The sequence below is a fragment of the Struthio camelus genome, chromosome 5, assembly GCF_040807025.1.
Source record: "Struthio camelus isolate bStrCam1 chromosome 5, bStrCam1.hap1, whole genome shotgun sequence".
Lineage (NCBI taxonomy): Eukaryota > Metazoa > Chordata > Aves > Struthioniformes > Struthionidae > Struthio > Struthio camelus.
The window spans coordinates 59,591,480-59,617,352 of record NC_090946.1 but is presented as its reverse complement, the minus strand read 5'-3'; the positions used below and the strand labels follow the sequence as shown (position 1 = coordinate 59,617,352).

The 25,873-nt window shown below is 41.3% G+C and overlaps 1 protein-coding gene across 4 annotated transcripts in view; it reads right to left on the bottom strand.

Moving 5' to 3' along the window:
- The window catches only part of NRXN3 (neurexin 3), a 1,027,384-nt gene that overhangs the window by 914,149 nt on the left and 87,362 nt on the right, over window positions 1-25,873 (bottom strand). For 3 of the 4 annotated variants that reach the window (XM_068946692.1, XM_068946693.1, XM_068946694.1), the window contains exon 4: window positions 22,862-22,891. In XM_068946692.1, coding sequence (XP_068802793.1) covers window positions 22,862-22,891 — 30 coding nt within the window. Of the gene's footprint in view, window positions 1-21,180; window positions 21,193-22,861; window positions 22,892-25,873 lie in introns of all 4 variants that reach the window. The other variant, XM_068946691.1, reaches the window with a different exon arrangement.

The window sequence follows — 25,873 nt, the reverse complement described above, 5'->3', positions numbered from 1 at the left end:
TTTTCCATCTCTCTGAGCTCTCCTTCTCTCTCCTTCTACTGATTATCAATCTCATTAAGCATGTTACTATGTTAACATCTCCACTATGCACGGCTTTAATATATTTACATTACTCTAAAGGGTCATGTGATTCCAGGGCTGACATAATTTTGGTCTGCAGCTTGAATGGCATAAACACCTGTGTTCAGCTCAACTTTATAGCCCTACAGTGACATCCATCGCTGTGCTATCTGTTCACATATTTACACAGCTTATCTACAGATGCTATGCCTTTGGTAGATCATTTTTGCAGATGTCAGAAGAAAGATTTGACATGGCTTCCTCAAGCTGAAACTTGACAGCATGGAGGGTGTCCCTCATCCATTCCCTAAGCCTAAGCCTACCCTGCAAGAGAGCTAAGAAAAAAGAAGAAATGGTCAGCCATGCAGTGCCTGAAACCCTCTGAAGTAACCATAGGGAAGGTGGCAAGGCTTCATATCCCTTCCAGTTTCCAGCAGGACTAAATTACACCTTCCTTTGGCAGAGATCACTAAAGAGCTGTCAGAAAGAAAGCGGAATCAGTCATTGCCAGCCAGCATAACTAAATTTACTGTGATGACCTTCATGAGAAAAGCTAAAGATCCCATTTTCTATTCTCTGATCTAGCCAGATCCCTCTGTAAAAGTCCACTGCCATAAAAAAAAATCAGACATTATTACAGGGATGAGGATAGTATGTGCAAGAATGTTGAGACAGATAACTTCTTAACTGGCACACAACCAGCAACCTAAGTATTGATCAGATCTTAAGCACTTACCTTCCTCCTCATAACCTTCATACCTTCCCTTCACTACCTGCTCTCTCTACCCCATTAATCTGTCAGGAAGATTCTTCTTTAGTGTAAATTAGCACAATTCCCCTGAACTCCAAGAAAGTTGTCTTGATGTATTCCACCACAGAACGTGGCCTCTGTGATTATGCACTGAGATGCAGTCAGCTCCCGTCCCAAGACCTGAGATTTATACGCTGCCCAATCTCCTTTCGGCTTGGCATTATCTGCTCTGCCAGTGGTCTGAGTCATTCCCTTTAAGATGCAATGGCCCAGAGGTGGGAATGACAGGTTGTGATGAACAGGGGCAGAAGAAGGGGATAGACGCTCCCTTTATTTTGTCATTGCATTTACCCAGGCACTGCAAGGGAAATGTTACCGGGAAGCTGTTAAAGGGCAACAATTTCTGGAGTCACAGATACATCTACATGCGACATTTACTCCGCTAGGAATGATTTATCCCTTCAGAAAGAAAGGCCTGAGTCACAGCCCAGCAATAACAAGTAAATCACTTTCTGGAGGAAGATAATGGCTCTGCCCATCAAGGACTACTTTCATAGTCTCTCTGCCCTGTTCTTGATAAATAGCTAAACCTCATGTTTAGAGTACACCTGGAATACCCTAAAATGCCCTAAAATAGCCAAGAGTATGTGGGTTATATTCCCTCCTGTCCTACTAATATTTCCTAAGGGATCCTCCCTCTCCAACCTTCTCCTTTGGGAGATGGGACACTAATCCTTCCCTCACAGAGCAACTAGGGGAACACCACTCAATACTGACAAAGAAGTCTGACTCACAGATTTGAAGTGCCAGTGAAAGGGTAAGGAACACTAGACTTTTATACTATTCCAACCCAAATATACTAGAAGAGCAGGAATTAAGAGAAAAGATTGATCTGTACTCACACTTGTCCTGTCACAAAACCTTTCCTATCTGAAAAGAGCCTGAGAGAACCAAAAAGCAGAGAAAATGACAGAACATAAAAGAAACACTGTTAATAAATAATACTCACCACTAGAATGCTCCTTAACACCTTTCCCTCTGTCTTACCAGGTTACAGCAACTCATGTTCTGTCCCATACCTCCTGCTGTGCACTATAAGATTACTCTCCAGCTATGTATTCTCATTATTTAGCCTAATCCACTGTGAAGTGATTTGAGCTACAGTTTCTGCACACATATAACTTTGATCACTTTAGAATAGAATCCTCCAGACATTCACAACATTTATGCAAGTACAAGGAAAAGACCCAGAAGAAACACAGGGTCAGAGTTAAGCATGTACTAGCAAAGCTCTACAATGTGACCTAGAGAGAATTACATGAGGAAAGGAGAGAGAGAGATTTATACCTATTTACATTATGCCTGCTTTTAACCAGGAATAATTTCCCCGTATTCTAAAAATCTAAATTTCCTATGAGACTTGCTTAAATAAAAGATGGAAAATGAGCCTTCAGCTGAGGTCACCTCAGTCTAGAAAATGATGACACAGAGTTAATGTCAGAAGGGTTAAAGGCAGAAGAGAAGGCCAGCAGCTGTACCTCCACAGGGGAGCTCAGGTGAACAGAAAGTCTCTGGCACCACTCAGTGCTGTAAAGAGCATGAGTTACAGCAGATCAGCAGAGCCTGTGACCAAATATTCTGACCTGCAGGGACAGCATAGAGGTGATGACAGGCCAGCATGCACACACCTTAATCACTGCAAAAGTCTCCTTCAAGTTATTACAGGACTCAGACTCGATCAGAGCTTACAGGTGGATCAGCCAAGACTCATGCATATGATGAGCAATCAAAAATGACCACAAGTTCTTTATACTCAAAACTAAGCTGTTGTAGAATATAAACTCGGCCAATTAATTTTTTTTTTTTTTAGATGGAGAAAATTCAAAGTGATGACATACAGCCAACTAGAAATAAAGAGGTTTACAGTTACCTGCCCTGCTTTCGCTGGGGGGGCTTTTCCTCCACCCTTGCTTTCAACATGCAGTTTAGTGACTTTCTGGGTTACAGCTCACCTTGCACAGCCCTGACTGGGCCCCGAGAAAAAGCCTGCGCTTTCATTGCCTCTACGACCTGGGTCTTTGCCTGCCCCTGCCACTAATTCCCTAAGGCCACGCTGTGCTGCAGAGTCCCTTCCTGTTGAAGTCCCCATTTCAGCCAACCCCACTGCACATCCCAGTAGGTCCTCTCCCCTCCTGCCACATGCTCAGGCCCCCCAGGGAAGCACGTTTTCCTTCATTCTGGAAGGTTTTGTCTAAGCACATCCTTTTAAGAAGAGAGTGACATGGCACAGGAGCCAGTAAGTCAAATATTATCTGCCACAAAAACATTACATGCTTTGCCTAAGCAAGCACTACAGGATTTGGCATTGTAGTTTGTGTAAATACTGCTGAACTCCCTCCCTCTTCCAGTAACAGCTGGAGACTTTAACTGCAGTATCCTGTGAAGAGCCATTCTTTCTTAAAAGTGGCCAAAGGACTGCTAAAAGGTCAAGAATTACATGAAAACAGACCTTAGTTGGCTTAGTTCTTAGACTCTGCCAAAACACATACCCTGCAGTTAGGCCAATCAAGCACTTCTTGCCTACCCTGTGAGACTGGTCCATCTGCAAAACAAGAGTTTTTACTGAAGGGTAGCAGCACCTTGAGAAAGGATAAAAAAGAACTGATAAAAGAAAGTCACTTATTCTCAGCAAGTAATACCATCCTGTCAATTGCTGTTTTAGCATAGACTGGTCACTCAGCTGATATGACACCTGTATTTGGTTGGAAAGAAAAGAAGAGCACAAATAGAAAATATGACCAAAAGAGGCCAGAATCAAAATATACAAAATGGACCATTTGCCTATCTGCGGGCAGAGCTGTCACATCCCTGTGCTCGGTACTTACTTTGGTTCATAACTGGGGAACCTCTATAGTCTTTCAGAAGAGAACAATAGCAAAAGTGAAGGAACTTTAGTTCAACACAGAATAATTACTCCTTAGTACAGTACCTCAATGCTGAAACAATTTTCTTCCCTTCTTAGAGTTAAGATCTGGCAGTCTTTCTTTTGGGACAGGTCATTAGTTAGTTTTACTGGGACAATCAGCTCCTTGAGGGACTGCAGTGGAAGTCCTTGCTCTTTCGTGATGGATATTTGTTCCATTGTCACTAAATGGTTCAGAGGGCACACAAAGACAACTATGACAGATTTCTCTGCAGCAGAAACGTGCTTTCTCATTACTAATTTTGGATGACATGGGCCACAAAGTTTATTTTGATTTATGATTTCACTTCATTCAGTGATGTAATATTCAGATTCCCCTTTTCTTCTAAAGTGGAGGGATATGAAGATTTTATGTTGTGGGCTCCATCACTGCTACAGAACAGGAGCTGTTCTACAATATTTGCAACCTGAGCAGGTGCTGGCACGACTGGAGGTCTTAGAATAAGCCCACTACTCATAGCACTCTTTTTCCATCATTGTTCACGTGAACAGCTGGGGACTTCTTTGTACTGACCCTCCAAACTTCTCTCTTCACCTTCTATCCCAAGCCCTTGGATGCTTCACAAATCCAATGTCCAGACTGTTTGCTCCACTGCACAGAAATGCCAACATGCTGAGAGTCATTTGGCAACACCTGCCAGTGATGACTGTGTTTTATAACAGTCCATTAGCGCAAAGTTCTTAATGAAAATGAAAGCTGGTAATGAAGCCAAAAGGCAGCAGCAGCAGCCTCTAGTCTGGGGAGGGCAATTAAGCTAGAAAGGAGGGGGAGACTGGAGAATAAAATTAACACACGGATAAAGAAAAAGGAGACCTGGTGGTGCATTAGCATTAATGTAGTTATGGCAAACCATCCAGTTTCATTTATGAAAACATTTTGTGGGCATTTTGTGGGCTATTTTTATATCACTAGCTGATACAACAACAGATTATTGCTCCCTCAGAGATAAAGACATCAACAAGAGCAACACACACAGGATTTCAATGTGGAGGTGACAAAGACCCTTTGACAAAGACCCTCTGGAAAATGTACCAGTGTGGTACATCTGGAGCTTTTAAGAAGGTAAAAGACTTAACTGATCCTCCTGTAAGTCACCATCTCATTTCCACCAGTTATAAAGGAAGGACTGGCTCCCAAGAGTAGAAGCTTCAATAGTTTTTCCAATTCAGTTGTCAAAAACTAAGTGGTTTCCCGGTTTTCACTTGGAAAAGAACTCTATAATCTAATGCTATAGTTCTCATTGTTAGGACGTTCACTCTTGACACTGGACCTAAAACACCTTCGTACAATTCAGTGGCATCCGTTCTATTTCATTCCCCTGAAACAACATCAAGATAAGTTTTTTCTTCTTTACATTTATGCTCTTTCTGTGCTTGGAGATGGCTTTCATTTCATTTCTTCCACTTACTCAGTACTAAGTTTAGGTTCCCTCATAATCAAGCCACATATCATTGTAATCACTAAACCCTTTCAAAATTCTTACAAATTGTTTGACATATCTCCACCCTACAGTGTTTAAGACTCATAACATTTTAGTCTAGGTGCAGCTTTATCAGATCTCTTTACAGATGAATTATCCACCTACTGCTTTATGAAGGATGTCATGGCACTTACGCAATATTTATGCTGTTTTCTGTCCACAACAATGATTGTAACTCTTCCCATTCTCGTCAAATCTACACATTTCATTAATATGTCATTTTTCCCCTTTTGGTGATCACTAAGAAAAGTGCTAGACAGAAATAACTGTAACTTCCAAATTGTCTAGCCCAGTTCATGAAAACGCTATTGCATTTTGTATTGCTTGCTAATTTATTTTAGAAAACTCTTCACGTTAAAGCCAAATTTTAATTGTTTTTCTCAAGTAAGATTATATGGGGCTTTTTGTCAAACAATTAATTGAAGTCTAGATATATCACAACCACTGTCTTCCTTTCATCCATTAATTTTGTAATTCAGTCCAAAAGTAATCAAATGTCTGCTGTGAGTTTTGTTTATTAAGAATGCCTCTGATTATTGCTCATGTTTCTGTTACCCTGTATAGTTACAGATTCATTTCTCATAGTATTGCTTCCATTATTTTATTAGCGGCTGATAAGGCTTTTAAGAAAGGGTTTGAAAGTTACTATTAATTCATTAAAGTGTTTGGGCAAAGACTAGAATTTAGCTATACACAGAATCTAACTGTTTAAAGGCTGTCATAGTTCTTTTTCGCCTGCATATAACATACAGGACTAGAAGAAACGCGAGCAGATGAAGACGAGAGCTTATGTTATGACGGTTATACAACTGATACTATAGTTGAGACTTAGACACAAGGCACCACAACAATTAGACAAATCCAGAAGAACTTGACAGCCTCACAGAACTGATGACTGTGAGGATCAAAAGACTGATGATCCCCATGCCTGTGGGTTTTTATATGTTTCGTTATTTTATGTATACCTGTTTTGGTCATTCATTTACAGAGTTTTTATCTAAGCACCTAGCATATCTCCTTGCTTCTCTTCCCCAGTGCCTCTGTCTGTTACATTCTTTTGTGGTATCACAACTATTAGCAGCATAAACTCTTTGGAGCAGGGTATATCCCTTTCCATATCATCACATTCAGCATAAAGAAGTCTTGTGGACTTGAGGGTCTCACGCATCATAAATTATAATAGGAGAGGGGGGCTCACACCTCTTATTTGCAAGTAATGCCAGCAAGATGTGAGGGGCATCCTTTCTGGCGGGGACGGTGAGAGTGGAATAGCAGTGCCCAGAGTCTTGTGACAGAGCAAGAGGAGTTTGCACCTTCCCTTCCCTGAGGCACTTGTGCCACTGTGCCACCAACAGACAACCAGGGCTTCCGAGAACAGATAAAAAAGGTGACTCTGAATCTTCCTGCCCCATCCCTGCTGCACCCACTGTCCCCTGCCCCCTTTTGCTTTGCCCCTGCTGAAAATTCATATTAACATTTCTAAATGTTTCCAGTGGCAGCAGTAACAGGAGCAGAAAGCTCTGCAGGCTGGCAGGACAGCCTGCTGCCTGCTCTGCTTCTGCTTCTTATGCTCTACCCTGGGAAGCCTGAAGACCTACAATTTAACCTCTTTATGAGTGGATTGAATAACTGGCTCCATTTACAGCTGTTTACGTGGCTTCCCAGAAGCCATCGGGTAAACACTTGAACCCAGGCAATCACTGGCCTGTAACTAGAGCTTTGCTATGTAATAAATACGCAGCTCAGTAAAAGACAGATAATCTCGTAATAAGAGACTCTTGAATCAGTCTTAGTCTTCCAGTGTTTTCCCACTTTCTCTAAAACACTATGTTAACAAAGTCAAATCTCTACATACAATGAAAATTAATCTCCACATTTCTTGGCAAGCCCGTAACTCATCTGGGACTTTTTTATTAATATTATTTGCCTCTACTGTTACGTGATATTGCTCACCAGTCAGTGACTGAGTAAGAAAATGCAACAAAAGCAAATTCTACATTCTCTAAGGATAATATCATTGGCTAGGCCCACTTCTAAATATGGCTCTGATGTGACTTGCTCTACCTAGGATGTACCACTGAAAGTACGTTCAGTCCGGTAGCTCTGCACAAACAGTCATCTGAACTCTTGGGCTCTATTCCTGGATTCCTGGTTCTAGCAGTTCATTGTATCTCTGTGGAAAATCTATGTCCTTCGCTGTCTTCTTCTGTTAAGTGGGAAATCATTATGCTCTGAGGGACTACATGATACATCCTCTTCACAGCTCTACCAGTCATTTCTAGCCTTGCTGTCCCACCAAGCTCTGGTTGCAGGAGGTCAAGAATGAAGTGCGTTAACATAACTTTGGGGGCCCAGCAGTGGAATGACAACAGTGCCCTCAAGCAGGATGCCAGAGGGGGCAGCACTGCATCGACAAGGGTGTCAAGTCAAAGCAAGTCAAAAATCAAGGTATCTGTGGTACTCAGGTATCTCAGGTAATCCAAAACAGCCACACTGCAGCTCCAAACCTAGTCACTCAGCCAGGGTGACGTAAGAAGATGCTTAAAAAACCCAGCCAGACAAACAAACTTTGGCTTAAGTGTCTGAGATGGAAAGATGCTGAGAGTTATTCTGATAAAAATATACTTGGGGAAAAAAAAGATTTTTTTAATCACAGCTATCCATTAATACAAACAAGGTAACACAAACTGATGTACTAAGAATAAAGTCAGAATCGAAAATACAACAGAAATAACAATCATCAGATGGAAAAAGAATCGAGGCTTTTGCAGTCATTGTGGAGCAGCAGTATCAGGATATTGAAATCTTCATGGAAGAATATAATCTGTACCTGCTACGAGTTCATATTCTACATGGGCAAAATACTTTTGGGAACTTTCTCCTCCTGTCCCCAAGGTCAATCAGCAGAACACACTGCAATCTAAGCCAATAAATCTACATTGTAAGAGGAAAAGATCAGCAGTTAACTGAATTATGTGAAGGGCTAGGGGGCAAATATCAGAGAGCTCAAAAGCAGGCAGGAATACTCAAGCAATAACTCCATCCCCAAGCTTTGTGTGGACTCAGTAGGGTAAAATCCTTCCTATTTCCACTTGCATCCTCTTAGTTAGGCTTGACTCTAACTGACAGAAGGAAGAAAACACTCCAACTTGGAACCAGAGAAAAAATGAGTAAAAAACGCAGGATGTGCCAAATATTTGTCACAAAAAACAATGACAGCAAACATTAACTGGCTGGCCCTTTCTCGGTACATGCAAGTAGAGGCCAAGGACCATACAGCCACAGCAGTCATCAGTGTGCTCCTATTTCCCTAAGGGCACGGCTGAAATACTTGAGTGAATGGAGACAGCACATTTCATGGGAAAACATAGAGGGAGAGCAGTAACAAGGGCTGGGCAAAAAAAGTTTCTGCCCTGGATGCTTCTCTGGGAAGAATGTCAGATCAGGTTAAAACTTGTTTGGTGCCCACCAGGTGCTGTTCCTGCCTGGGTAGCGGCCCGAAGCTTCTCCCTGCCAGTAGATGCTGCTCGGTGGAGAACGGGCCAAGGGTTCAGAGCAAAGGCGCAGCCTCAAAGCAGGAAGTCAGCACCACAAAAGATAAATTCCTGGCTCTGCCTTCAGCTATTTTGTATAGGAGTAGCGGACATCCTCCTTGGGTGGCCAGTCCATTCCTTTGAGTAGTACGAGCTGCACCTGATCAAAAATAAACTGCCCTCGGGGTACAAGTAGTGAATCTCTTCTCAAGCTCACTTGACAGCAGGGATGTTACGTCTTATAGGGAAACACCCCAGTCTCTCTGGCAATACTGAGGTTAGCCCATACCCTGCACACCACTACTCCCATTAGACACAGATTTTGCAGGGCACCTAACAGAGCTATTATCCCATTCCCACCGACTCTCTGCTGCTCCCCAGCATTATTTGCATACTCAGCACCAAATCACAACTTCTCCTACGGTTTTTAGGCAGTGCTGCACTGCAAATGCAAGTGGGGCCAGAGTTATGAGAGGGGAAACCCAGGGGCTAAAGATACACTAAAATGTCTGCCCAGGGCTGTAGTCCAAAGTCCAGCTCCCATCACCAGTAGCCTCTGCCAGACCCTGTACAGGTCCAGTCCGGTCTCCCAGCTGGTTTGGGGACAAGGTGCAGCATGGCCCAGTCTGCAAGCTGCATTGCCCCTCCTAACACTGGGACACATGGCCTGCCCCCCACCGGGGGCAGCTCTGCTTCTCATAGCAAAAGAGGGTCGAGTCCTCTTTCCTGCCAGGGTTGTATCTACGCAGCTTATTCAATAGTGGGAAAAATGGACAGAAATAACCCCCCACTAACAACACCTGACAACACTATTGAATGTGTGACAACAGCGGGGTACCTGAAAAGAATATACTTCCCTTTGGTACTTACTGCCCAAAAACCTAGCACACCTACAGAGTAATTAATTTAGTTTCATGCAACATAAGACAGCAAAGTACATTGCCTCCACTTTACAGGTGGACAAGCTGAGATTCAAGGTGGGCTACCTGAACAGCCTCAACCAAGAACAGAACTGTGGACTCTAGGTCTTGTGCCTTAACATTACCTTTCCGTTCTCAACATGACCTCATCCCAAGCTGAGATGCTACTTTTCCACATGCAAGGGTATTACTTTCCTCCCCAGAGAGACCTGATGGCTTCTCTCTTCTTTCTCTTTGCTTACAGAAAAAAAAACTCACATCCACAAACACACTCCAAAGGCACTGGTATTTAATCCCAGTGTAATTCTCACTGCTCTTTCTTAATCCTTCCACCTGTGAGATAATTGCCAGCATTCTGGGAAGAACTCAATACTAATCATAGACTTGCATACAAAAAGACAAAGAGCCAGATAAAGCAGCCTAAAGGAAATCACAAGGCCTGAATTAAGCAAGCACATACACATCCATTCCAGATGCTCTGCTGAACTAGCCCCTTCCACAATGGATAAAAGGTCTGTTAATAGGGCTGAGGGAGATGCCCAAGAAAAGCCATGTCAGTAAATCATGGCTTTAGTCTGCTGTGTGCATTGTGGAGTGAGGTACTATAAACATCAATGAATTTAAATAAGCTACTGCTAGCAATACCTATTTGCCTAAAATTCAGCAAAAAATAATGCATACTGATATCTTCTCAATGCAGTCTGTCCAAAAGGCCCACGTTCACAGCAGATTCGTCTACCGGTGCTCTGTGTCACAACCACATCTCTTACTGCACCAGTCAGGCTCCTCTGGAGCAAAGGTATATACATTGCTACCACCCTTCCCTCTACTTCCCTACTCTTTCTTTCCATTTGTCCCTTTTTTGCACTGCTGATACTGTATCTCTATTCTTGTTCCTCATAATTGTGAAAAAACATATCCAGTCCTTGACTATTTAAGTACCCTCTTTCTTTCCACTTGTCCTTAAAACCCTCATTGTCTTTGTGTGCTCATCTGTACTTCCCCAGGAAATTCCTTAAACAGAATTCTTATGGCACCTCTGCATTCCGTTTTTTTTTTTCATTCTGCAGATTTTGGCATGGAGAATATGTTTTATTCCCTTTGCAAAGTATGACTGTTATTTATACTACTACATACAGGTTTATTGATAGATAAGTATAGTTTTATTCATCTTAGAGAACTGCTTCAGTAGGTGGAATTTAACTGGGCGAGTGCTTGGTAGAACAAGTAAGTTATGTGGTGGTTTATAAAATACATTATTCCAGTGGTTAAAGAAATGGGAATGGAGATGAGAACTCTGGCATTTATTGCCTGTTCTCCCCCCAGCTCGCTCCATCTCTGTGTGCTTCTGCTTATTCAACTGTAAAACAAGGAAAACAAATAATTAACCTTCTTACTGGATGGACATGAAGCTGAATGACAATGCTTTGTACTCATTGTGTATTGCTTACAGACTCGTGTTTGTAAGAGTCACTGCAGTGGCTTCCTCCTGCTGTGGCAAAGGGCTTTTGTCCCCACTGCACTGAGGCAGAGGCTCAAAGGCCTGAACAGTTCCCCGGGGGCAGCCAGCCGCAGGGCCAAGAGCACACCTCTCCCTCGGAGCATCTCCACTAGGCACTGCGGTGTTTGGGAATGTATTCTAGGCATTTACAAGACACTTATCAGGACACTAGGTTGGTGGGATGTCAAAGCACCATATGCCCTGCTGCTGATGACAAACAATTAGCAACACAAAAAGGTGTTTTTCAGGAGAATCACAGACAGATTGAGCTAGAAATACTACAGAAGACAAAAGCAACCACTCATAACAGAGAAGGTCAAAATTCAGCATCTCTCTTAAAATGAACTGCTGAGAAATGACCAACTGAAAAACCCAGCAAAGAGAGCTGTAGCGAGCTCAGGCTCGGAAAGCAGAGAATCAGTGCCTATCCTCTGAACACATCAGAAAGGAAACTTGTAAAGGTTTCAAGCTTCCAAATCAGTCAGATGGGAGAAGAGTCAGAGAGAAAGTGAGTCCTGAAATAAATTTCTTTTCAGTTATTTTTGGAAAAGGAGACAAAAAGGAGGGAGGCTGGTACATTGGAAAGCCGACAAAAATCATTATTCTCTATAAATTGCTTTGACATTGTATAGGCAGTGACCTTCACAGCACTACCAGTTTAATGTCATTTACTTCAACAGCAGCTGATTTCACTATTAAACAGGGATGCATAGCACAAGATTACACAACTAAATCACTCTTGTAAATATTTAATATCATTGCCTTTCTTTTTTTGCTTTTAACAAATCACTATCACAGGCAGAGCACACAGTAGAAAACAAATTTATTTATTCTATCCTGGAAAAAGCTTAGTGCTCATGCATTTTATCTATCTAGTTCTCCAAATGACTTTGACACTTGAAAGCCCTTGTGATCAAAACAGTCTGACGGGAGGCAATTTTGCAACCGTTTAAGTACTGATTTCATGCACTGATCAACATTTACCAAACTTGCCTGATGGAACAGGACAAAGTTTAACCCAACAGACTGATAGCAAACACCTGAAGGAGAAAATTAGTAAGAAAATTACACTGTTTAAATAAAAGTACCTTAGGAGACAAAAAGAAAGAAAATCAAATATCGTCTCCCCCCTCTTCTCCACCCCACAAAGAAAGATCAGCATTTGGGAAGTGAAAGGGAAATGCCACTTACAGGAAAAAAAAAAATCATACTTCTGGTTGACAACTCAGTGCAATATGGGCATACACCACAAAATATATTCCTTCTAGTATGGACATGCAGTGCAGCATGGCAGGAAATGAAGTGTCCACAGATTTCTCTTAAAATACATCTATTTTAAAGATGGAGTCAATTGACAGAACAAGTAAAGTACAAGAATGTAGCAAAGAAAAATTACTAATGATGTGCCTAGCATCATACCTAGCAATACAAAATTGACTGAGAAATTGAAATGCTAAGCCTGAAATTGAGTACCTTAAGCGTTGTAAGTCATTTTTAAAGATGGCCTTATAATTTGTACATTCTGTTTTTTCTAACTTTAGGAAAAGATTTTTTTCTACCATCTAGCCTAACAGCTCTGTCACATTGTGGTGAAAACTATACTGTGTTCAGACTGCATATGATCAATGCCAGCAATCGTTCGTTAGTAAAGTGTTCTAGGAGACATAACTAAAGTTGTGTGTCTCTTCAGCAATTTAGCAGAACAGGAAAGATCAGCCGATGGATTTTTAGGAACTGAAGGCATTCTGGAAAAATAAACAAAAAACAGCTACCCTGAGGGATAAAAATCAGGTTCTGGCAGCCGCTTGCTTCACACGTCTACAGACTTCATTGAGGCTGCTTTTGGAGTAAGGCAAGATCCAAAAAGAGCGTGTGGATTTGACAACGGTCAGATCAATGTCTTCGGACGACGGAGCTGGCCAGTCCCGTAAGGTGTCGTCCGGGGCCGTGCCGCGCTGGCTCCCCAAAGGCGGGTGCCATTCGGCAGAGCTGGCAAAGGCAAACGCACAGCGCAGCTAGGTGCTGCCCGGGGTTTTGTAACTGCTCTCACCACCTTCAGCGCGGAGCTAGCCGAGCCCCTGCCCTCCCCGCGCTGTGCTCCAGCAATGTGCCTGCCGTGCCCCCGCGGGACCAGCCCACAGCCAGGCAGGATCCGCTTATCGACATTCACGGGACTGGAAAATAACTGCTCACGGCTTGATTCCCAACATTACAGCGTGAACCAGGAATTGCTCAGAGCGCTGGCAGCTGAATACACATGTAAAAGACAAAGGTTCTTCAGTGATATTTATTCTAGCCAAGTTTTAATACTTCAAAGCTTATAGAAACTAACTCTTTACATAATCAAGTGTAATTGTCTGATCCCAGCTGGTGATCAGCACATTCATTATCAACCTGGTCATTATTAATATACTAGTAATTAGGGGGGATAAAGGTGTGCACTTTGTAACGTTGGCTTAATACAATTCTGCTGTACCTAACAAGACTACAGTTCATTTTAAAATGCAATTATTTTAACATTCAAACTATACATTTTTGTTACCTCCACTAACAACTAACAGTCACAGAACCATATGATTTCAGAACAAACACTGAAGCGTCTTTTTAGAGCCTTCAGCAAAAGAAGCTGATGAATTAAAAGGAACCTTATTTTGCTGTAGAAATAATTTGACCCATAAGCAGTTCCCCAATCAAACTGCGATAGGGAGTTTGGAGAGAAAACCCATATTAAAATGCATGCAATTGACAGAATCAAATAGTAAACACTTACCTACATATATTACATACATTCTTCTTGCTCTACTGTGGGAGAGAAAGCGATAGCTCAGGCACCACTGTGTGGTACTGCTTGGCAAATGCCGCTGACTCTGTCAATGGTGACAACTGTGTACACAAATTCTCAAAGTACCAGTTCTGTTAGAAGCCTTTCCCCACAAAACAGTTCTGGTGAATGACCGTCTCTATTAAATGCTTTGCAGTCTTTGACTTTAACAAGAGCAGAAATAATGCCGTCATTTCATGAGAATGATCCATAGTCCCACAGGTTATTGTTAGGAAAGACTTAGAGCCTGATTCTTCCCTGCATTGTGTCTTTTACTTCAGTAAGAGTCCTCTGCTTCTCTGTCAGTTAGACCACAATAACATCATTGCAATGCAGTGGAGACTATGGCTCTTAGTACCACTACATCAAACCTCTTGGCATAAAAAGCACATATAACTAAGAGATCAAGACCTCTCAGAAAATCCTTCTAAAACAGAATTTGGGGACTTTATTCTCGAATGTACAGAACACATCTCCCCTGAGTGCAAAGCACCTTTAATTTCCATTGGCTTTAGGAGTGCAAAGCACCTTTAATTTCCATTGGCTTTACTCCTTGTTTAGGGAACACAGCACCTTAAGCACAGCAACTTGCAGGATAAGCTGTCTGCAGCTTACATTTCAAAACAAAAGGGCTTAAAAACCAAGTGAATACACTACACCCTGTGAGTGCTGGTTTCACACCTGGTTCTTTGGTTCCTTTGAGCGATATTTTCTATTATCTTCTCCTATTTCATAGCCTTTCAGTACTCATCTCAATTTGGATATATGCGCTCCAAATTACCAGGGCTCTTGAAAGAAAAGTGGAAATGAAAGCCAGCATAAGAAGGAGCTCTAGCGCCATGAAAAAGGTGAGTTCACTAAATAAATTAAAGGTGGTGAGTGTCATGGAAATACCAACACCTGGCAATGGTGCAAGAGAATCAAAAATCAGAATACGGATTTCCTTTCAGACATGGTGGCCATCACACAGCATTAGACATGACTTAATAACTAAGATTGAAGATACAGCGTGAGTTACATCAGACACTTTGAGAAAGCATGACATTCTCCAAAGTAACAGTTTACAACCATTTGTATGGCATGTTATCCACTAATCTCTAGTCAAAATGTTTACTACACGCTCAAGCACTGCAAATCAGGATGCTGTTTCTAAGCGCTTACTCCTGAGGTATAAGATTCAGCTTACACAGCACATATTTTCTAAACTGTTCAATACCATAATGTTATCACTCTGGTCCACAAAAGGCCACAGTAAGCCTTAAAACAGGAAACTCCCATCTTTCACCGTGTTCCATATTTTGCAGGTCTGTTTGATGTGTGTGACAGGGGTCTATTTCAGTTCCTGATGACATTATCACCACTTTGCTGCATTACTATGAAGCCCAGGAAATAAGCTATTACCTACCATCGCTCCTCCCAAATGTTATCACAGAGAATCATGCACTCACAAAGCAGCGCTTACTGTCGAATTAGAGTCCGTTTAAACTTCAGCTGTTCCTTCATTCCTAAACAGGTTCTTAGATCAAAACTTCTCCCTGACTGGTCTCACTATCAAACGTCCTTTTTAACTGGAAGAGGAAAAAGATCATTTTTTAAAAACTATGTTTTACACATAACACTCCTTCCCTGTATTATGACAACCAAGTAAGTAACATTCAAATGGAAAAAAAAATTCAAGAAATATAGTGGACTTCTTATCTTTCAGAACTGAGAGTTCAAATTTTGCCTTCAAGTCAACTCAGGCAGCAGAAATGGACCAGTAAGTTTTTTTTTTCTATTTCTAGTTCATTTCATCTGCAAACTCTCAAGGTTCAGCTGTTTAAGGGAAATACTTTCCTGTTTATTTTTAATAATAATACTAACGCTGAAATAATGGTTTCCTTTTAGATCTAAATCCTGGATCTACCATACATGCTGGTGGCTCTTTCATCTCTAAACCCATACCCTGGAAAAAAACCACAAACCTGTGCTCCACTATTATGAAAGAAAACATTGCTTATTAGGTTCCATTTTCCTCTCTCTGCTCCTTTGCCTCTTTGTTACTGTCCGTTGGAAGGACTCCAACCTGCAGGGAAAAACCACTTTCAGACCTCAACTAAAAAAATAAATGCCTGGAAAAGGCACAGTGTCTCTTTAAGAGTCAACAGTAAATTAACTTGCCCATAAGAGTACAATAATTAGCAGTTAGTAGCTTATTAAAAGGATGGCAAAGGCCAAGCTGCCATCTGGGATCTCCAGTTTCTTGTGATTGTTATTATGTCAAGATGTGCAACTTGCATTAGCTTTCATGTCACTGTGCTTGCCCTTACTTTACATGTAAATTTTAATGAAAGATACAGCACTTTAAAAATCAGACGTCCATCAACAGCGCTATTAGTCTAGCTTTTATGAAACATATGGCCTGTTTTGCTACCTCTGCATCTCTACACACCACTGAATGCCTCAAACTAAAAAAGAAGGAAAGAATAAAAAGCCTTTCAATGGTATCAATTAAATACTCTCTCTGGGCAGAGTGAAACCTGAGCCCCATCAAACCCCGAAGACTAGGATACAGCATAGGAGGACAATATTTTAGCTCCTGTTTACACACAACACAACTGCAATGCTTTTAACTCTCACAGGAATCATTCTTCTTAATAAAAAGGAAAGCCAATCAAGAATCAGCCGTTTATTCACACATCGGAAAGACACAGTTTTAAAAAAGGCAGAGAGAGCACTGAAGAAAAATAAATTACCTATACGCTACAAAATACTTAACAAATTATTAAATGCTTTATGCATACGCATGATTTATAAATATACAGGCTAGTACACATAAGCAAAAATAATTTACCAGAAATGTCCTATTTAATTTCTCATTTGTCTTCATAAATATGTTATGGTGAGGTGTAAAAAGAAGGATGTTTATAAGACATCTGTTCTTTTCTGTTAGTCAATATTCAACAATTCGGTGATTTTTTTCCACCAAAGTACTGAAAACTTCACCAGCTCTGGATCATAAAGAACTGGGATGAATGTCTTGCAAAAACACCCCCCAACACCTTACATTTGAAATTCATCAACTATCAAGCCTCTCTAATTAGACCTATAAGAATTAGATTAAAATACTTGTTTCTTCCCTAACTAAAATATGAAACCAGCAGCAAAGGTTTGCTTACAAAAGATGATTAATGCAGAATGAAGTCTACATTCAAGAGGCCTTGGTTCTATCACAGAGGTTTTATGGACTGGGTATTTGCTAACCATAAAATAAATTTCCTTTAAAACAAAAAATCATTAAAAGGGAAGTTAGAACCAAATATCATCATCCTTATAATAAGGTAATGTAATGTAAGCTGTATAATAATAATAATGTAATAATTTTCACTTTCAAAAGGAAAACAAAACCAAAATCACACATATTTTAAAAGTATTAAATAAAGGACTTTAAGTGTGGAAACCTAAAAAACGGAACATTCACATTTAAAATCCAAATATCATTCAGATATTTTATAGGACAAATCAAGAGCTTCAGAACCACAGCCAAGGCTGGCAAGATCAATGCAGTGGTGGTTTTTCTCCTCTTATAATTAGATATTTATAGAGCACAAATGATTTAATTTGTTACTGATGTTTTGCTTCCACATTTGCATAAACCCTTGGCCACTCAGACGGACTTATTCACATGGCTCTGAAATCCTAATGGTGTTACTGGCAATGAAGAACTGGAAATTATTTTCCAGATCAGTAAAGCCCAGTCATTTCCTTCTATCAGAGTCCGCAAATGCTATTTCTTTTTTTCTGTGCCATTACCTTCTGGTCACAGAATCACAGAATCACAATATCTTTTTGGTCAATATCATTGAACAATTTGAAGAAATAACAACCTCACTCTGCTCACTGAGAGCAATGCTAATCATCACTAAACTTGAAAGACTTACCTGGGTTAAGAGTAGTTTGGGACAAGAGAGAGAATCTGATTTTGCAATGCTGGGAACTACTCAGGAATTCTGCCCGTAGCATTTGTTCTACCTAATATGCATTAAAAAATGTCCCACCCCTGAAACAGGTGAGTATTCTTTCATCTCTCCCCGAAAACAGAGAAGAAAACTGCTTCATGCAGGAAATGAGTGTGCAGCTGCTCAGTTTGTCCTGCCGAGACCAGGTCAGGGTAGAGGGAAGGAGCAGGGCACCTGGCGGAGGGCTGCCGCCGGCACGGGTGCATCCCAGGGCTCTGCGCACACCAGCAAACCAGCTGCACCTCGCTGCCACTCTGGCTGTCAGAGGGGATGTCTGGACTTCTCAGTTCTCTAGGACAATCTTGGCTCACTGAATTCAATGGCAATTCTGCTATTGCCTTCACGCAGACATAGGATTTTGTTGACCTGGTGAAATTTATTCCCGAGAAAATTCAACTGAAAAGAGCAGGATCCCATCAGAATTAAGGCCAATTTGCTTGGAGGCACGAACCTCAGTATAAGTCAGATCCAAACCAAGAGCGACAATCAAACAAAAAACCCTACAAGAATAAGAGAATGGTGAAGGGTAGCGAAAAGGCAAATTATCATTTCCCTAACCAAAGGCTGTCAAGAGAACAAATGACATAGAAGAGCACAACTACACACTAACTCCAGTTCTACAGCAAATTAGAGTTGGATATTTATGATCTACTTTGGTATCATTTATTTCTGGGGGAGTGTTAGGGAAATAAACTCAGTATAATTGTTCCTTAATTGTCAATTCCTCTCCAGAAGAGAAGCTGCTTTCTCCAGTTCATGCCAAACAAAATAAAAATTCTTCCTGATGATGATACATTTACTTCATCTCTGTGACCAGTTTCATATACCTAGTACAAGCACAAGCAGTGCATATTTACTCAGCTCCGGCAGAAATACAAGCGGTGCACAGATGCCTTCCTTTATTTTGACTGCTGCAGCCATTATCAAAAAATACCTATACTTCATCTTCTTCAGCTTTCCAGGAACTTAACAAAAAACAAATTTCTGCTGAACTTTCAGAAGAGTAGGTGCAGAATACTGCTATTTACTACAGTGGAAGCAATTAATGCAAGACGTGTTCCAAATGGTGCATGCAAGGTCACAGACTGATACATCTTGTGAAGAGGTTTTATACAATCAAAAACATCATATCCTCTGGCTACATACATGGCATGAGATAGAGTGGCTGCCAGTTTTCACTAAAAACTATGAGAATGTCAAAAATTAAGAACTTTCCAGCTACAGTCACTAGGGCATCCTGTACCACCTTCTCTGTGAGCTGAAGGCCATATCTGGGTTCAAAATTACACAGCTTGAGCCCTCTGAAAGTAATGCCATTTTTGATATAGAATGATGGTGCTCTGATAAGGTAACTTGCTAGAACTAGAGGTAAAAATCACACGTTGCTAGGAACCGAAACAATATTTTCACTCAGTGGCCCAATAAATTAAGTTTCAGTGCGTACAAATTAATTGTGGACTATGTATTACAATTCTCATTCCTAGAGGCTCAAGTGGGAGTTTTACTTCAGAAAAGACTTTCAGTTTAGTCCTGTACTGCCTTGCCTACAGTGCAAATGCTGCCTGAGAAAAGAAGAAGCAGCATTAGCTAACCTCATGCTGTACAAGACTTTCCCTGAGCTGTACAGATCCTTAAATCACACTAAGGTCTACACCAGCTAACTCAATTATTGGCAGCTGTGTTGAGGCCCAGTAACATAGCGTATGGTGTGCCTAGAGCTTTAGGTTTGCACATTTTTATGGTGCATATATGTGATTATGATGTTCACCTCTTGCTCAGAAGATGACTTTGAGTACAGCTTATGCACTATCCTCCTCCCCACAACCTTGGATAGAATAGAAAAATCATAAAATGAATTAGTGGAATATTTTTTCAACCTGAAAACAGAACAAATCCTATTAATTACCTGACATACCCTATCATAGAGAATCCAATAATATAAACTTGTTAGAAGAAGGCAGTGCATCAGGAATAGGAATCATACACAGAGGAAGTGCTGAAACACCATTGCGTTCCCTAGAATTCAGGTATTATGAGGGGAGCGATAACTGGGCAGAGACTATTTGTGCCTCAAAGGAAAGCTGTTATGAATAAATCCTCTGAGCTCTCATGTCCTCCTAGATTTGTAGTCTAGACTTGTAGTCCTAGATCTGTAGCCATTTCTTCTTCCAATGTCTTATCAGCATGGAAACACCCAACATCATCCAGTGGGTTCAAATCATGCTGATCAAGAGATCAGATTCTTCAGCAGTGTATTTGTTGAAAATGAGTAAGCCCCAGCAAAATAAAACCTTTTAATCTCTCTGACTCATTGGAAAGTAAGACAAAGAAATGGATTTCACTCAAGCAATGCTTATAAATTATCAGTTCACCTTCTCCCTTCCCTCCGTTCCCACTGGAGACCCACAGCAGGTTTTCAGCATTTTGCCTTTTTGACAGTTTTGATTAGGGATGGATGACTGCCCTGCCTGTGCGCTAAAGATAGGTGTGAACCACTGAAAGGCACGCTGGAGCCACGCAGCAGCCTTATTACTTCATACGCTAGGCTTAAATGAGCTGCAAAGGAAATGGACCCTCTGTTTAGCAATGCTGATCATTCCTGTCTGCTCCACAGCTCTTTGCAATGCAATTCCTCTTCAAAAAACACAGCACCATTTCACTAACAAGGAGAGAGGGAAACAAAGCAGGAGGGAGATGCAAAAGTCCACGGCAGTAGGAGGGGACTCCAGAAGCCCAGATCCTGCTTCCCCCACACTAGCGTCAAAATTCCTAGGGGAGCCATTGCTCCAATGCAAGAGAATCGCCAGGCTCAGCTCCGTCTTCTGGCTCTGTCCTTGACCAAACTGATTATCATTTTCTGCTCCACTGTCATCAGCTACAAAGCACTTGACACTTCGTGGCCCATGCTCTGCTGCGAACACTGAGAAGCAAGGATCTTTTCTGAAGGCCTCAAAGCATTCATCTTAATAAATATCTCCCCCGTAATACAATACAAAACAAACAACTGTTAAGAGGCTTTTTAGGTAAAGACATTAAATTCCAGCATGAACTACGTTCATAAAAATATAATTTCTCCATTGACAAACAAACACATACAGGCAAATGAAGTTTTAGAAAGAAAATAATCTCTACCTTTACTTCTACCTACAGACAGGAAGGTGCACGTCCAGTTTAGAGGAAGAACAAAAGGGGGTGTCCATCATGGAGGAGGCAAAAGAGAAGAGGAGGAGGAAGCATAAAAAATAGAAAATCACATCACTAGCCATACTTACAAAAACAGCAAAAATGAGCATATTTACGTGGCAACCAAACCCCACAAAACACAATGTCAGGGGAAGAAAGGAACACACCACAATTAAAGTACAAAGTAAGTCTTAAACAACTGACAATACAACTAGACACTGTCTGGTTAAGCCCTTTGGCCTTAATTTGATTTTCTACAGAGAAATGCAAACTTCTCATGCAATAGCATGCCAGTGATATGCCTCATTCCACATCAAATTCAAAACAGCAATGGAAACAACAGAGTAGGACAGAAGGAAACAAATCTCATGGTAGTATATTTGCTAAACACTACCAAAGCTAATGTATTTGTATATAATGTTGACAATGCATATTTACACACATATACATTTACATATTTTATATGCATCATATTTTTATAGACAGTAAATATTTATCAGAAGGGAGTATCTGTGAGTTGCTTGGCAAGAAAAGAGAAGCCGCTGTTCCCTGATGCATGATGGATAAATAAGGGTGGCTAAAGATGCCAGAAACCCATAGTTTTCACATTTTTTGCCAGAAAAGGGAGTACAGAAAGGGTTGATGGCAACCACACAGACTAGAATAGGTCATGCAACTCCTCATGAGCCAGCTGGGTTGCAACTTCTAATTTAAATGGCCAAGTGCCTCTGTTTATATAATCCAGTGCCAAATCACAGACTGCTACAAAGATACATTCAGTGTTACTGAGACTTGAGAGTAGCCATAAAGGTTCACTGTCCTGATAACTCCCATGAAAGCCACCACCCTCCTCTGCCGACCGCTTGCCAAATTCATCTGCATCCTCGGCAACGGGGACACGCCAAAAGGACCTTTTTTACTGGATACTCCTTCATCAAGCACGATTGCCGCAGAGCAGTGTGCCCAGTTGAACAACCAGCAGGGATAGGGAAGCACAACCAATAGATCCATAACACAATGCAGGCTGAGCTATTAAAATGCGAACTCTGATACAGACCTAGATCTCATTTATAGACCAATCAATGGGTTCATGTTCTGAAGCATTTTGCTCTGTGCATATTTGAATATATTCAACTGCAAATACAGGACTTAAGGCCATTATATGCAATTTTCCTCAGGATTCATAATGCGTTAGGACCATGCCACGAGGACTATTAACATACTTTGTTTTATATAATTGTGCTCTTAAAAAAAGAGACTAACATTGAGGTCTACATTTTCTGAGCAGAGGAGGGAGTCACTACAGCTGGCACAAGAAGAAAGAAACGGCAAGATAAAATAGTTGGTGGGCTGCGTGGAAGGAGGGAACATCTCTCTTTCCTGCCAGTGGAATCATTTCACGCTCCCTAGACTTTCCCTCCAAGCCACTGGTAACAGAGGTCCCAGACTGACAAGTAGCCATGGCTCATGGGACACAGAGAGAGGCAAAAATGCAAATGATTTGACTGGCAAAGGCACTCTCTAGGCCTTTCTCTTGCTTTTCTCATGCAAAGCCCAGCTCAGAAAAGAAATATAGACAAAGCTCCTTCATATTCAGTGACTGGAAGAAAGAGAAACTCAAAGGACTTACCTTGTTCACCCATCATCAGGTGTGAGAGGCCTTTAAGAAAGAGAGAGAGAGGAAGTAAGAAAAAAAGAACGAACCAGAAGAAGAAGCAGTAACACACATGCACACTGATTGCAGTCCAATACCTCTCAGCATTGGAGCTCGCATACTTGAGCTAGATTAAGTATGGGTGTAGCATGCAGGGTGCACACATGGGCAAACTCTGCTTTCCACGCAGAGCGGGAAAGCTTCTGTCACAGGCAGAAAAAACCTGCTGTTCATTACAGAACTGTGTTTGAGGCTCATCGTGTCCCTTGGGGAGCGATTCCAGGGGCACGGTGCCCCATGACAGCTAAACACACTCGGAAAGCCCAGGTCTGCAGCAGGGCTCTACAGGGACCACTCATTCCCCCGGAGAGCAATAACCTCTCCCCAGTTGCAGCTGTCAAATTCAAAGCTGCAGTGGTCAGTCAAAGGGAAGCCATGCTCCCACTGTGTCTGCTTCAGATTAGACATCTGAGCTAAATGCATCTACACATACACATGGAGCTATCCTTATTAATGATCATGGTGGCTTCAGTGTGTATTTTTAGGAGCTGATCAACACTCCTCACACATACTAATTAGACACCAGTACTCCAACTTCAGGACCAGATCTGGCAAGGACTAAAAAAGGCACTACTAATCTGTTTTCAACACTGATCCATTTCCTTTCCAGTAAGAGCTGGAGCTGCAACTTCTGAGGGCACTGTGTTGCTTTATGACTCTATAGCTAAAGTCACTCTTTGATTAGATAATGCAAAGCCAAGCCAGAAAGTAGCATAGATTCACTTAGCGGTGAAGCTCTGTACCAGCTCTATGGATGGGCGTTTGCTGGTCACTTTAGCCTGCTCCAGTCTCCACCCAATAACCCTTTCTGGCATAAACCTAACTTTACTTGTCCTAGTTAAATTCCATTCTCAGCCCCAATTTTCAAATGCATTTGCTGTACAACTGTTGTCATAATTAAATTTAAAAATATCCCTTAGATATTATTGTATACCTAGTCATGCCCAATCCATTTAAAATTAACACAGTCATTCGTTAATTTTGTGGCACATGAAATCATAAAACTAACATATACAAAAATCAAGTCCTAGCCACTTGAGCCATGAATGACCCTTTCCTTACTGGGTTCCATGACCCTCTTCTCTTTGGCTTGATTCCTTCTCCATTTCTCCTACCACAGACAGCACTTAGTATGGCAGGGACTTGGTATGCACACACACACACACACACATACACACACATACATACACACACACATCTTCAATCAGTTTATTAACCAAACAAGACTGTGACTTTTTTTAATTTCATGGAGAATGAGAGGTCAAACAAATTTACTAGAATGAAAGATTTTTCAATAAGCACCATGCTGAGTTTGAATTTGCTTATTTATATCTCTTTTATATTTTTCCTTTGCGTCTGGTGGAGAAATCTAAAATCCGGATCATCCCAAGAAGATGTTCACCCACAGAGAACTCCAAGCCAGATAAGGGGATTAATAATCGTACTGCGTAAGGAATGCAAATATCTTAATGTTCTTGAAGATTCTTGTGGATTTGGAAAATAATCAGAAATACAACAAGAGGTTTGTATTTCACTAAATGGTGAAAAAGAAGAAAGGTGAGAAGTCAGCAAGATGGTGCACAGCTGCTGCCAGCCTAACAGAGAACCGACCTCGGACCTGGAGCAGAGATGGGACTCCCGGGTCCTTGGCCCGTTTGTTCAGCGGGGAATAGAGGCCATGGCCAAAAGGCACGGCCCTGATGAGTGCAGCTGCCAGGGGTGGCAGAGGCCTTCTCCACCTGGGGACAAGGGGCACTGAAGAAAGAGAAACCTCCAGGAAAGGTTGAAAGCAGAAGCTTGCCTTAAACACTCAGAATCACACATCCTGAGGAACCTCTCTCCCTCCACTAGTCTTAGAGGATTTATGAAAGTCCTCAAATGTTGGGAGTGTGAATACCTCACCCTGGAAGGCCAGTGCTGTATGCCGTATCCATCACATGCCTCGGCCAGTCAAACACTTCCCAGACACAGCCCAAAGCCTTTAGCCTGCAGTCCAGGGAGGAGAATACCTCCCAAAGGCACCTAGTGTTTTGGCCCCTGGTTTTGCCTTGATTCAAATGCCTACAAGAGAGAATCTCCCTAAGAAATCTTCTGATTCTTTCTGCTGCCTGTCAAATTTAAAATGCAAGAGTAACTGTGGTATTAAATGTTCACCCTGATCTTCTAGTCCCAACTGGACAAGGGAAGTGAAGATACTAACGTTCCTTTTTTACAAAAGGAAACAAAAAGGGCTTGGACATCCAGCAGGAAAACCATATTATCTCCTGATTTGTCCATCTAAGCAAATCTTTATTTGACAAAGAGAAGACCAACAGAAGTCCAGATTCTTCATGAGATATAATGATAATATAAATAATGAAAAAATATATCAACTTTTCTCATCTGAAAATTTTCCTCCCATGCAATTTAAAGTAGGAGTTAAAATGAATTAATTTATCTCCAACAAAATGTCATTAACAACCAAAATTTTCAACTTTGGAGAGCTAAAATCTGTGACATTTGTAGCATGTGTACCAAAGGCCCCAAATTAGTCACAGCAAACTCAATACTCAAAACGTGAAGAGACATCATTGTCTCACCTTTACATCAGCTTAAAGATATGACAAGGAATTAAAACAATTTTCAGATCGTAAAAATTAAAGTCACCCCAAGGTGGCATGTGGCAGTTTTTGCTGTTGGACTACAAGGATGTCCAATAATGCTAATGTAAGAGGTATGAGAAGCTTGTAGACCTGAAAACTAGAACCAGATCTTGTGAGAACAGCTGGGACATCTATCACCGTGCTATTTGGGTGTCAGCCATAAAGGCCAGAAAAGCTGTTTAGCAGCTTTAGTAGACTGAATGAAATCATCAGATTTCAAAACACACTGTCCATGTATTCAACCACTGTCTATGCCAATAGCCATCCCATTGCAGGGGAATCCTAT